This window comes from Styela clava, chromosome 7 (assembly GCF_964204865.1).
Source record: "Styela clava chromosome 7, kaStyClav1.hap1.2, whole genome shotgun sequence".
NCBI classification, from domain to species: domain Eukaryota; kingdom Metazoa; phylum Chordata; class Ascidiacea; order Stolidobranchia; family Styelidae; genus Styela; species Styela clava.
The window spans coordinates 20,737,759-20,752,293 of record NC_135256.1 but is presented as its reverse complement, the minus strand read 5'-3'; the positions used below and the strand labels follow the sequence as shown (position 1 = coordinate 20,752,293).

The window sequence follows — 14,535 nt, the reverse complement described above, 5'->3', positions numbered from 1 at the left end:
TTAGAAATGAATTAAACAATATAAATCTTGCCGATTATGCATATGTCGCAGATAAACGACTAAAACAGATTCGGAATCATACACAGAATGATGAGCAATTGCAAATGCTTAAAAAAGTAATTAGAGTTGGCTGGCCAGAAACAAAAGGTGAAGTCGATGATTGTCTGAAAGAATTCTGGAATTGTAGAGATGAGCTTGGCTACCAAAACAATGCTTTGTACAAAAGCCATAGAATAGTAATTCCTAAGACACTGTGGCCCGAAATGCTTGAACGCATTCATGAATGTCACATGGGTAGTGAATCATGCATGGGAAAGGCCCGAGATATAGTATTTTGGCCTCGAATGAACCAAGAAATCAAAGACTATATTGGTCAGTGTAGTGTATGTGTGGAACATGCACGTGACAATCAACGAGAATTGGTTAATAATAACAGTGAAATCCCTAACCAGCCATGGAGTAAAATAGGAATGGATTTATTTTTAATATTTAATTACTGTCGATCAGATTTCTGGGAACTCGACGAACTGAATAACGAAACTGCGAGATCGGTGATCATATGCTGTATATAAGAAGAATTTCAGCAGACATGGCAAACCAGATACAGTGATCTCGGACAATGGTCCACAATTTGCAAATGCTGAATTTCGAGAATTTGCCAAAAGTTGGGAATTTCTGCGTCGAACGTCATCTCCGCTGCATAGCAGGTCGAACGGTAAAGCCGAATCAGCCGTCAAGATAGCAAAGAATCTGATTAAAAAGGCACGTAGAGACTGTTCAGATGTATATAAAGCTATTCTCGAATGGAGAAATACGCCAACAGATGGTATGGACAGTTCTCCTAGTCAAAGACTAATGTCCCGTCGCACAAGATGTTTTCTTCCAATATCGAATAAACTGCTCGCGCCGAAAGTTGAGAGAAATGTCAAATCGAAAATTGAGCAGACGTGCAAGATCTAAGAAATATTACGATCGTGGCACAAAACAACTTTCTAAGCTTCACAAAGGGCAAAAAGTGCTCGTGATACCTATTGAAAACAAAGGGAGATGGAGATTTGATACATGCACTGAGCAATTGTATCCAAGGTCATATCGATGGAAGAGACTACAGGCGGAATAGATGGTTTTTAAGACCAACATACGATGACAAGAAGGAAATAAAACAAGAACCATCTTCGCATGCAGAGCCACAACTAACGTCAAAAGGAGCGGACAATTCTGAAACTCCTCGTTCAGATGAAGCGGAATCGAGCGAGAGACCGGTGACTCCGAATTTCAGACAACGCAGAACACGAACTAGAATCATTCGTACTCCTGATAGATACGTGCCGTGAACATTTATGTATTAATACTTTTTATGAAAAGGGGTATGTTATACTGAGGGGGGGGGGGGGGTATGAAATATCACTGGTCAAGATTTTCTAAATTAATCGTCTTTTGATGAGCAGAACTAAACCAATTGTAATGATATAGTAATATCGAACTGCAGATCAATGATGGCAAAAATTTGCTGAATCATCAGCTAAATACACGGATACACAATGGCACTGTATGTTTAAATATAAATGGTAATGCTAAAAATTGGTAGCAACTAGCAACAATGAGATACTTTGGATATAGATATTGAAAGATATGTATAAATCGCCAAAGAATCTGTTAGCGTTATATTGATCCGGTCTATCATGACGTAAACGATTAACACAAACACCGGATGGATATGCAGTATTTGAGCAAATGCCACTAGGACAATGGCAATCGGTTAGTGTTTTGAGAGTTGAAATTTGATATGGGTGGTTTCACAAGAAAAACATCCTTTACATTCCTGGTAGTATGAAACCTTGACTTTCTTACCTTTTTTGATTTCAAGTTGTTACCAAATATACTTTCGTGATGAGTGCACGATATATAAATGGCAACCATATTTTTGCATCATAACGGATGTCCTAGCTTTTGTTTCTTTTAATAACACCTTCTATTCCTACCTGCTAGAAAACTACTTCACTTTCTGGTGAACTGATAACAATAAATTTTGTGTATTTATTGACAAATTCAGTACATGTACTGTGACTGCAACAAATTTTGGTGTTTAGTGTTTGAACATAGGGCTTTAAGTTGACAGTTCCCCAGATTTATAACAGATAAAAACTCTTTTCCGTTTCTTTGGCTGAGACAGAGATTCAGTTAAATTCAGTTACCCAAGCCAGTCAAAAATAATCAGCGCAAATTGTTTGGGGTTAAAGATTCTTTATCTTTTCAGTAACCTTGCTTGCTACACATCGATATTTTACATATTATAAATGCAAATGATTTAGGTAAACTTGAATGCAGAAAGAATCCATTAGCAACGTCATATCATGACTAACGATTTTAATGATTGAAGCCCCCCTCCTCCCTTCGATGATTATGGGTACACCATTTCATTTTTGATTAAAGGCTTGCCTCGTCTCAAGCCTGCTTACGACTGCTGTTTGTTATAGTTTCAAATCCTACTAGCCTAGCAATCTATTTCGATAGAACGTTCCATCAGCGGTTTCAAAGTAACCGGTTAGTCTTCTTATTTTTCGCATAATCCGAGCTTATAACTTACATCCGTTAATCGCTATGTACGACCAAAACTCATAACAATCATATATTTACCACAGAGTGAAAATGCATGTATCATGCAGCATCAAGCAGAATGGCCTTTTTTGTGACCAATGCTTATAGATTTATCCGAAAGATAAGTTAATGAATGGCACCTATTTCTTCCTTGGAATCATCTTTCACTATATACAGGGTGTCTCAAAGTAAGTAAACAATTTTAATTTTGATTTGCTTTTTAGGTACTCATCATGGACATAGAGCGTTCATTTATTCAGAAAACAGTATGGATAAGTAGTAGAATTTAGGTATTGTGTACATTTTTCACACACATGTGCCTTACTGATTTACTTGCTTCTTGCAAAACAGCAATTTTGGGGTCAAGCTCCTTCTTATTCTGTGGGTTGATGAAAAATGCAAACAATACCTGAATTTTACTACTTATCCATACTATGTTTTGTGAAGGAATCAACGCTCTATGATGAGTACCTCAGAAGAAAATCAAAATCAAAGTGTATACTTACTTTCGAGACACCCTGTATAATTGGAATATTTCTACATATGACAGCTAGGAAATAAATAATCATTGGAACAGCAAACCATGCATATTTCATTCGAAGAGAAATGATACTGGTGCAGAATTCGTTGAATATTACTATGAATCTATTAATAAAAGCTTTAATGACTTGGGGACGGTCTGCTCTCATCAAAACAACAAGAAATAAACAGAGAAACCAATGCTCAAATTTAATCCAACATTTTTTTGACACAGGAACCCTTACGTATAAAATACGTAGGTAAAATATAAATAAAAAGGTGTAGGAGATAAACATAAAATTATAACAAAATTTGCTTAAATTTAAGCAACGTATTAAAAATATTCAAAGAAGGTACTTTTTGACAGAAATCAACGAAAGAACACTTTAAAATGTATCTGTGGTTAATTTTTATTTTGCAATACAATATGCAACGAAGGTTAATTTGCTTCTACATATCCAGGTATTTATTTAATACACAACAGCTTTATTTCTGTTCCTTAGATTATAATTTTGCTGGTGGAAACGCGAAGCGAACTTTTTGTTCCATAGTCGATGTTTTTAAATTGGCTGCCTGTTATAGAGAACCATATTTCAGTATATTGGAAGTTTTAAAATCTCAAGGCTAGAAAGCATGTGCCTGTATGAAAATAAATAAAATTGTTCTTTTTCGGTCCTAAGAAATACCGATACCGTTTTAATTGGACTTTATGACAGTTCTTTGAATTTCTTTCTTGGCGATAAAACAATTGCCAGCAGTGATAATCTAGACATCCTAGAGCTCTTCTCCGAACTGTAACAAAAGTAAAAAAAATTATCGGTAAGTCAGTCGGTAACTGTGGAGTGACCGTATTTCTAAACTCTAAATGGAGTGCAATGGACGAAGTGATGACAATGAAGTAATTCCTTTTTGTCTTATCAACGTGCAACTGTAAACTAAGCTGGCCTTCCTGGGTAAAAGGGGGGTCTTCTTTTCCACATATTTGACTGGGTTACTGACGTAATTTCCCGCCAAAATCGAAACTTTACTAAATTGCAAAATACAAGGTGAAATGACGTAAAACATAAACAGCGCAATACGATTTACATCATAAACGATTTTGCACGACAAGTATGTCGAACCCCATCGTATTGAATCTAGGAGCGCAACCAGATCTTTACAAAAAGGAAGCTAATTTTGTACAAGGTTGTAGGAAATGATCATTGTGGTGTAACCTAAGATATCAATACCCTGTGTGGGAATAGTCATTGTAGTGTCACAATTGGGCCTGAAGCGACCGTTTTTTTGATGTATAAAAATTTCATAGTCGAGATCCGGAAGATGATATGATACCTCAAAAATGTTGGTAGCTCAAGTCATTCGTTTCCCAAACAACAAACTGCATTCGAATGCGGATAAAAGCGTTTGTTCACAATTTTTTGCCGAAATAGACATAGCCTACTTTATGATTTGTCTTAATTTTGAGGTCGTTCAGAACGGATGGTTATTCAGAAAACCTCTACAATGAAATATTCTTTGCCACAAATGTATCGCTTAGTGAAAGAAAACACGTTCCAATTTTTATTAAATTTATATACACCCACTTCCTACATTCGACTTGTTCGTAAAACTGAGCTACAATTTATCAGTAAATTAGGAATAAGGTGTTGCGCACGCAAAAATCATTTCTTAACACATGAAAAACTGTTGATTATATCCTAGGAGAATTTTAAATATTCAATCCCGTGAAAAAATAGGACATTGATTTTTTAGAGCGTCCTCGGAAGACGTAAAATTTTTGTATATCGCATGGCAACATTTATTAACAGGGAAAGAAGACTCTGTTGAGCTTGTCTTTATAACTTTACCAACAGCGGAAGATCTTTTTAGGAAAAGTTCAATTTCCTATTTTTAGGTTATATATATTCCTTTTACGTAACTCCGTATTTCCATGTTTAAAATTACGTGTAACGCTTTGCACCTCGAATGAATAGTTTGAAATAAATCAGGCTTTGCATTACTATATTGCCATTATTGTCATATGTTATGTGGTGTGTTATGAGTTGAAACGCTCTTCTTATATGCAGAAACAATAGATCTTTGGGTTCAACATCCTTAATTTATTAAATCCTCAAGCCCGGTAAATATGGGAGTCAGATAATACATAGATATAAAACCGCGATGATGCGTGATCTTGCCTTGCAAGTCAGTGTCGTAGTACTTTAATTCAATTACTCACTAGAGTAGAGACGCGCCTCTCTTTACATCTTGGTCCTGTGTATTCTCTCTGGCACCTAGAAATATTTTACGTGACAATTCATTTGGAACAACCTTAACGATTCAATTAGAATCTTGCATTTGAACAAAATGATTTTTTGAATAATTACATTTGATTAGTATGGTACTGAAATATTACTCTGAATTCAATTTACAACTAAACTTGTTTTGAAGTTGTGTGAAACAATTAACGACATCATATAACTTAAGGCCAAAACGTGACTATCCCCGAAGAAAATCAAATTTCATACTAAGATCTTATCTTTGTATCAATTCCTAAACTTTTGTCAAAACTATAAACAGCCCTAAGAGATTTTATAATTTCAACTATCAAATTGAGTATTGACTCTTTAAGCAATTTTCGATTGAAAAGATTACCTGCAGAAAGGATCTTGGGGACCGTCCCTGAACATTAAACATACTCCTCTATTATGGCAGTAATCTTCGTTTTCTTCGGGACAATTTTTCAAGTTAGGTTCTTTTTCAAATGCTGAAAACAAAAGACTCAAATATTATTAATTTGCTAACGAATCTCAGAACTATATCTTTTGTTATGGAATACGTCCTCATAACGGGGAGAAGCATTCGAACACCCAACGCTTAATATCATAGTCCTGGTGCACAAAACTACACCAGTTATAAGCATCATTAAAAATGTAGAGAATATATATTAATTTAAAATTAAATCTAAAATCATTCAACAAATCAACCAGTCAGTGCCATCAATTCAGCAAAACGACCCATCAGGCCCATCAGTGTGAAATAGTCGTTTGGTACAAACGGTAATAACACATATGAACATCAGGCTTGCAATTATTTACTGTGCATGTGTGGATTGGCGCATTTCTACCTTCAAACTTGAGAATAAAAAATTAAGAGGCATATTGCAAATTGGTCCACCCAAGTTTAATATATAATGTGAGTTTGTTAACATGTTCTTCAATGCAATCTTTGCCACAAAGAAGCCTTTAGGTCAAAAACTGGTTTGTTTCAACTTATCTGCTATTCATTCAGATTAATTTCAGGTTAGGCGTGGCGGATTAATACAGCAGTTTTAGAATAAACTTTACCTATTAGTATTAAAAAATATCTTGTGTTAATCTATAATTCAGAAGTTTACTTGACTAATCAAAAGTACATATTCATTTAATATGCACCCCAGGCTACAATTAAACATTGATTCTTGGGAAAACGAACTCTGCGGATTTATTTGAAATATCTAGGCGTGTGCCAAGATTAATTCTCTATTTTGAAAACAAGACATGTCATTCAGCTTATTCTATTTACGAAATCCAGAATAGTCATCGCTACATTTGGTAATTTCATTGATATTGTTTACGTTTATAATCCCTGGCTTTCAGGACTTTCGTGTGCGGAATAACGGCCTCCGGTGATTGTGTACACTCCTGAAACGTTCCATGCTTGACTATCACTAATCCATTATCCATCGTTGCGGCGCAGATTAAATTACCGTAAAATGCTAGTGGGAATTAAAATGAAACTATTAGTGAGGTATTTTTGAGGTTAATACCTGATTTTAGGTTTCCTTAGTGATAAAAATCTACAGAATGAAAACACGATAATTCTGCTCGTGTAGTTGTCCGATTAAACCTCTTATTACATTCGTAGAAAATTCCATTCGGTATTCAAAATCTCCTTTATTTTTGGACAAATTTGAAATAAATTGCATCGTACATTTTTAAGTATCACTGCATACAGGAACCAAAAATGTAATCCGATCATGTACTCGTGCGTAAGGTCGAAAGTTGAAAGAATCGTACCAGGTTTCAGCTTATCTTTGTTTATGATCGTACTTGACGTGCGTCAAAATTTCTAAAGTCCGTGTTATTCGCCTAACAATGAATACAATGCGGCAATAAAATAGAAAGAATGAAAGAAGCTGTCAGGCAAAAAAAAAACAAACAGATTTAATAGCCGGCTTAAATACAATATTTATTTTCCATAGCAACCTAGCCAATTGTAGTGGATGCACTCATTTATTATTGTTGCCCCCGAGCGACCTTATTCAGATGCTAAAGATTTCTATCTATACTGATGTATTATGCCAGATCATGTCGATCGATTTCATAGATTTGAACGTTTGATTTTCTGCAATGCAGCACAAATGCGACATTATCACGTTCTCGGTGAATCAAAACATCAGATTCGTACGAACTCAGCTTTTCCCGTAACATTGACTGTTTTCATATAAATACGGTGGATCAGTGCAGGATGGAGGTTAGAGAGTTCCATAGGGCAGAAATACCTATTCTAAAATACTGTCCCCTTTCCTTATTTTTTTTGTACTTGCTGGCAAAACTACGAAGTCGGGGAAATTTTTACATTCCACTACGAATCGGTTGAAAACAAATGTTGGGTCCGACTCTACGCGTTGAGAAAAATTTTGAATCCGCCTCCAGATTAAAAATTTTTTTTTGCATTCAGCTTCAACCAATTTTAATAACGAATGATTTTAGCGTGTGTAAGCGTTCTTTACCAGAAAGTTAGGAACACTCAGCAAACTCAATGGCCTTGGGTTTCTGTAGTAAATTTTGACCTCTTATACCGCCAATAAAAATCCGATATTTCGAATCCGAATCCGGAGAATGCAGAATTCCCCGTCTCAAACTCCGGGGAATTGAAAAATACGACCCCAGAGAAAACATGCCAAACTTCTCCTAAACCACAGACGTGCTTGTTGGTGCATGTTGTGTCCTATTTGCTAGTTCAAGCACCTATTTTTGGGATACTCAAATCAAAAAAATATATATAGAATTTGTTTGCCACGGAGCACAATACAAAATATCTGCCATTTATAAAATGAGGCAATACTCACGTCGGCAATTTTTGTCCCCGCATACTCCTCTGCACACTTTTTTGAAAGGCCTCTGCATTTCGCACTGGGCTAACCTCATGCACATATCGTTGTAAAATGTTCTGGATTATAAAACAAATAAATCGAAATTAGTTAGGGATTGCACGTAAAAATTTACACATAAAAGTCCCGTAATTTCAACCATTATGGAAAACAATCTTCCGCGAGTTGATAAGATGATGATGGTTCGATTTTGGGGCTCATTGCTCAAAGACAAACATCGCTTTATTTGTAATTTCTGTACATATTTGAAATCAAAACACAAATACTGATTCGATTATTCTTATCAATATCAACATTTATGTTTTGAAAATGTCAGATTTTATCCCCGTTATCATAACGTCATATATCTGATTAGTCGCTATTTCATACACTAGTCTCAATTATAAATGGAAATATAATTCAGAATATATCATAAATTTAAAATGTTGCAGAAAAATTCGATTAAAAAATTCAATCTTTTTTATTTATTTTTGTTTTCATCTAGTAAATAACAAAAGCGACAATGATTCAATATTAGGCCGTATCATCTTGCCAACGAAATACCCGCAAGCTGTAACATTAAGCTTGAAACGCACTTTCAACCTCTTTGGTGCTTTTACCGGAATACAGAAAAGATTGACAAATTTTTTTTTCGAAAATCATTTAAAAAACATCTTAGTTTGTTCAGCAGTATATTCGTGTAGATGTTTTATTACATAGATCTTGAATGGAACTACAAGAATTTTCTCCAAAGATCCAAATGCCTGATCACGATGAGACAAAGATTGTCGGTATAAACAAAATGGGTGACTAAAGTTTCGTTTCGTGTTCCTTTGTAGCGGGTTTTACAGTACATCAACTGTGATATGGTAAATACTCCAATATCCGAGCTATTTTTTTCGCGACGGCATCATGAATGTAAGTCATGAACTATCAACGCCATTTATAAAATCACGATATTTAATGGTTATATTGGTTAAAATGTAATACTTTTAATAAATCCGTCAGCGAATCCCGAACTTCTAGTGAAATTCACATTAAAAAACACCAAATGATTTGTAATCTGTATTATTCAAACATTCTCTGAACACCTACGTATGTTATTTAGTGAGAAAAGCGTAAAACAATATCAAGTTAAATCTTTTTAGTCATCAAAGGAAAAAAATTTGCTCAGTGATTCTATCTGAAGTCAGCGGACAAAATACACAAAAAGTGAAAAATGGTATTCATGTGTGACTCAAGTTATTAAATTATATTTTTTTCTGAACCATTGGGTCTCATTTGGTAAAAATGATCCGATAATAAACTCAAGCATCAGAAAGATCTTGAATCCATTGGCCTATGCTTTTTCGCGGTTTACTGTTTAATATAGACAGAAAAATATTTTAATTATTTAAAATATTTCATTTCTGTAGATTGAATCAAATTCCGTACCTTATATTAATATTAACTCCAGCTTATCCCCAGTTTTCGCAACAAATAGTCAAAGTTTCATTGTTTTCTTGACTGACATAATGGCTAAATAATTTAACTCCAAATAACGTAATTATCGAAAAGTGGTTCGTTTTGCTAAATTGTTGTTTTGATACAAAAATATTTTCCATGTATAATAACTTAACCAATAGTTTTTAAACTTATTGTATTTCACTGGTGAAATCTTATACGCCTATGGGTAGATCGGCTATATTTGGCCTGGTATTCGTTAGCATATCGTCACGCTAATAACCAAATTGCGTAAGACATATTTGGCGATTTTGAGTTTTTTTTTATAAAATAGGTATTTATGTAATGCTGCGCCTGTCTGTTAACTCAGATTTTATTTTAAGAATTCCGAAACCCATAAAAATGGATATTTAGTATGACATGCACATTTGTGCAATTGTTTCGTCAATGAATTATCATTGTTACCACAAGACTATTGTAACGTCACAAAGGCAAAATAACCTCGGCGAAGTATTTTCGAGTTTTTGCATCTCGGATTCTAGCTTAGCGCGTATTAATTTGAATTTATACTACAGTATAGGAAGGTGTGCACTTGCGATATTCACTGTCCGAGTCCAATTCACCTTGGATGGCTTTTATATTGGGTGCATTGGTGTTTTATTCTTTATATTTAATCTTAGTCTTATTTCGGTGGGTGTGCATAACGTATTATATTGATAAAATTTATATTTTTAAACATAAAAAAATATTGTAATTGAAACTGATTAGCTATCTCGGGGATTAGACATTGTAGATACTGAGAATTACATTCGTTGTTGGGATGTTCAGTTTTCAGGACTGGTGCATATAGTGAAGTTGCAAAATTGCGTATGTCCCCAAGTCATAGACACATTTCTGCCCAAGTCACAGTGCGCCATTATGACGTCACTTAACTGCGTTATACAAATTAACTTGAATCCGGCTACGATTAAAAAATTGAACCATGGCAAATGATTGACTCTCAATGGCATAACAATATCATTAGGAAGTTTTTCACGTTTTTCTCAAAACTGCTAAAAATGACTTACGCAATTCGGTTATTAGCGTGACAATATATGATGTAAGCATGTATGTGGAATTACGAATGTTACTTCCTAAAAAAATCATAAGTAACATTTGAAATCTTATATGGTGACGACTCCACTGCAAAGAATTTCATTTTATGGAAATTTGCAGTGTAGCAGCACACAGTGTCTCGCGCACACAATCACTGATAGACTAGGGGAAGTAAATATTAGTATTTGATCCAACGGTTCATTTATACACGCGAATATTACTGTAAATAAAACATCAAAAGGAATTTCCTACCATGAATAATTGGTATATATAATTGGTATCCCGAATTTGTGTCTTATTACGTTAAGGCGCCTTAAAAACTTGGTAAAATTGAAAATGCAACTAATTTATTGATTACCAAAGGCTTTGTTAACTCTAATTTGAATTGTTTTCAAATAAGCGAATGTTCTTCGATTCCATCACACTCCATTACGTTTAGCGGGAAGTTTATGACACCCTCGTGATATTCCCCTCAAAAAAAGTTTAATATATACGAACATTTCGGATTACGAACATTTCGGATATGCGATATGGTTTGAATCCGGTAAAACCATTAAGCAAGACGTATCAATCAGCTAGTTACGGGTGTGATAACTTGTCCAGACTCTAAATGGTGTTTTTAATCTAGCTAGACGATCCCGTTTCTAAATAGTAGCTCACCGATGTTCAAGTTTTGGCACGTTATGTAATTATAATTAGTTCAAGTGCACTTAAAAGTAAACATCTTAAACTTGAAGGTCGAGTTCAGCGGTTTTGTTTTGTTGTAATATGTCAACTACAATATATCTCCGAACGAATTCCAGCAAAATAAGTCCAAATGGTACAACTTTGATTTGAAAGCGCCTTGAGGCCTGACCGCTTTAATTTTCTGTATCATCGTGTGTTTGGTACCCATTGTTTTCGAAAACTAAACAACAACTTACTCTTTTGATGTTCCAGTGTCGGCGCAAATGGCATCCATTGCTAAAGTATAACATGACATGAGTGGGCAAGTACATATGTACAATTCTTCTCCCACTGGGGTTTGTCGAGGATAGTATTGTTTTAATAGTCTGATGTTCACACATTTTCCCATATATTTACACGTTGAGGCATTTTTTGGATTGCACATGTTGGCGTAAGAAGTTGAAACTTGACAACATAATATGATAGCTATGATAAGGCACAGTTTTATAGTATAGTCTCGTATATTTTCTATGTGAACTTTTCTTTCTAGTGTCCGCGTCTTCACTTCTTTTCTGCTATTTTGAACCTTCTTCATACAGCCATTTTTATCTCTTGTAAACATTTCGCTGATAAAATGTTATCTACGGTTTTTCCCACAGTCGTTTCTTTAGGCATTGGGCGCACACACTAAAATATCGTTAAGGCATACTTTATCTGAAAACAAGAAAAACCATACAATAATGATTACTGATTTGTTAATTTTACGCTGCGTTATACATATCCCGTAAGCAAGTTTCCTCGCTTGTGTTGAGCGTAACTGAGCGCATAATATGCCGACTGATATCAGCGGTAATTCCAGACAAGAACTGCTGAAACTTACCCTTCGGCGGAGTTGTTCGTCATGCAATGTACAATACCTACTTTGTACGCGAAATTGAATGCAACAGTCTTGTATAAGTCATAAATGTATGACTTTAGTAATCGTGAATCACACAATGGGGTTTTGACGTTCCATACATTTTTTGTTGGAGAATTTCCACATGATATTAGTCAATTGTTTTCATACAATAAAATTTTTTCGTAACAGCGAAAAAAATTCACGAAGACTACCAAAGTTTAGTCATAGTCGAATTTCAAGCTCGCGTTATTCGAAATCATCAAAACCTAAATTCAATAAAATTGGATCATGTTGTTCATTGGATCGCGACATCTTTTTACCGATGGTATTGGAATCGCTGGTTTTGCACACTTTGAAAATAGGCCAGATTTTACACAGGTATATGGATATTCATAGAATGTCATCCCAGTTTAAAGTAACAATAATCGGCTTTGAACAAAAATATCATACTTAGTTCGGTACTGAGTAAAAATATTTATGTTGAAATTTAATAGTTCCACTTTCGTGGATTCGTCGTAGGATACAATGCAACTATCACCTCCAAATTGTACTTGATGGTATTTTACTGCACTCAATAAAAAAAATATTAATATAATATTCCTTGAGTATACAAGTAAGTTCTTTGTGATCTCTGCTTGGCAACGTTTCGTTTATATCTATAGCAAGGTATATAAGTCTACCGCGGTGAAAAAAGATGGCCGAAAAGTAAATATCGGTTAGCAAATGACACCACCCACCTCCGGTTTTATTCCTGATTAGCCAAGATTAATAATCCGTACATATGATCATGAGAAACTGCTGAGACTATGTCGAACTGAAATATACCACGAAATATACCTCGCGAAATGCAACGTTGACTTGTTACCTTGCTTCACTATATTTCCAGTCAAGATAATGAAACACTTGTTGCCATACCTAGAACAAGACCTATCATATAGAAAAAAATCTTTCTTTACACAATTCATTGCCGTTTTAATGTACAGTCGCCGTACAAAATGACACTCCATTTCAGAAAAGGAAAATGTATTAACAAAATATCATATTACATTAGTTTGCTCACGAGTAAATGTATACATATAAACCTGCAACCTAACCTGTCTAGCCTTTCTTGATTGAGAAAGGCGAATCAGAACTATCTTGGAATCAGTTGAGTAGCTTTCTGCAGTTTGAAGAAGCACAGAGTTGAATGATTTTGAATTAATGATACCATTTATATTCATATTTGTCAATTCTCTAAACTCTAGTCTACACACTTCATTTGTCTACTGTAAGCGTATAGCGTTTAAATACAGTATTATTAAATTAAATGTTTCCGTGAATATTTTAGGAAACAATTACCCAGACAAACCAAAGTGTTACTATTGGCCTTTTGCCACTTTTAATAAAGCATCACTCTTTTTAATGCGTTGTTTGATTGAAAAAATGAATAAGAACCATTTTTAAATTAGTTGAGTAACTTTCTACAGTTTATTAGAAGCTCACGTTTAATTTGATGTCGGATTATGCCACATATTGTCGTTCGGCGACTTTTAATAAAGCATCAGTCTGATATTTCTTTACATAAGTCATCCATCTCTCCTATCAGCGCCTCATCGACACAGTAGACTTTGCACTGACAAGCAAGAACTGATGGTTTTCTTGATTAGATCAGGAGATCTAAAGCGGCGGAATTACTGGCACAGTCATAATTATTGAATAGCGCGTCCAATTATGGTAAATAACCACAAACCAGGACTCATTCCTGTGAAATCTGCATCACTGTGAAATACAAACTTTCATGTATTTTATATTATTATTTCGACAATACTTTTCGCATTTAAAATCCACACAAGTTGAAAAGAAATCATGGCAGTCATAACTAGCTATACATTGATCATTCGCTCCATTATACGCAATTTCTATATTATAACACTAATCAAGCTGTCCTCCTATTGCAGTTTGGATCTTTTGCCATTGCTTTATATTGAAATATCTTAAAAACGTCAACTAAAGGAAAAAACGAGTGCCGAAGGCAATTTGCATCGCTGTCTGATGATGTAATGCCAACTCATTTGGAATTTTTAATAGTTACCCACAATCATTTCCTTATAGACGAAATCACTACATGACTATTACAAAGTCTTGTCAAAAGTTTACATAGGAAATTTGATATGGTGGTGCTGACCGACCATAAAAGGTATTTATAATATAATGCGTACAATGT

The 14,535-nt window shown here is 34.6% G+C and overlaps 1 protein-coding gene across 2 annotated transcripts; it reads right to left on the bottom strand.

The window, feature by feature from the left end:
- Window positions 1–3,318: 3,318 nt before the first annotated feature.
- LOC120328119 (uncharacterized) lies at window positions 3,319–13,921 on the bottom strand. Of its 2 annotated transcripts, XR_005567611.2 has the most exons (8): window positions 13,815–13,921; window positions 13,070–13,247; window positions 11,692–12,148; window positions 8,210–8,310; window positions 5,752–5,863; window positions 5,336–5,390; window positions 3,810–3,909; window positions 3,319–3,690 (listed from the first exon to the last, which is right to left on the bottom strand). XR_005567611.2 is itself a non-coding variant. In XM_039394523.2 (7 exons), the coding sequence occupies exons 3-7, from the start codon at window positions 12,054–12,056 to the stop codon at window positions 3,892–3,894; spliced, it is 651 nt and encodes a 216-aa protein (XP_039250457.1). In that variant the 5' UTR covers window positions 12,057–12,148; window positions 13,070–13,247; window positions 13,815–13,921; the 3' UTR covers window positions 3,319–3,891. The 2 variants fall into 2 exon arrangements, 1 of the variants encoding a protein (XP_039250457.1); XM_039394523.2 differs by having other exon boundaries at window positions 3,319–3,909.
- Window positions 13,922–14,535: the final 614 nt, after the last annotated feature.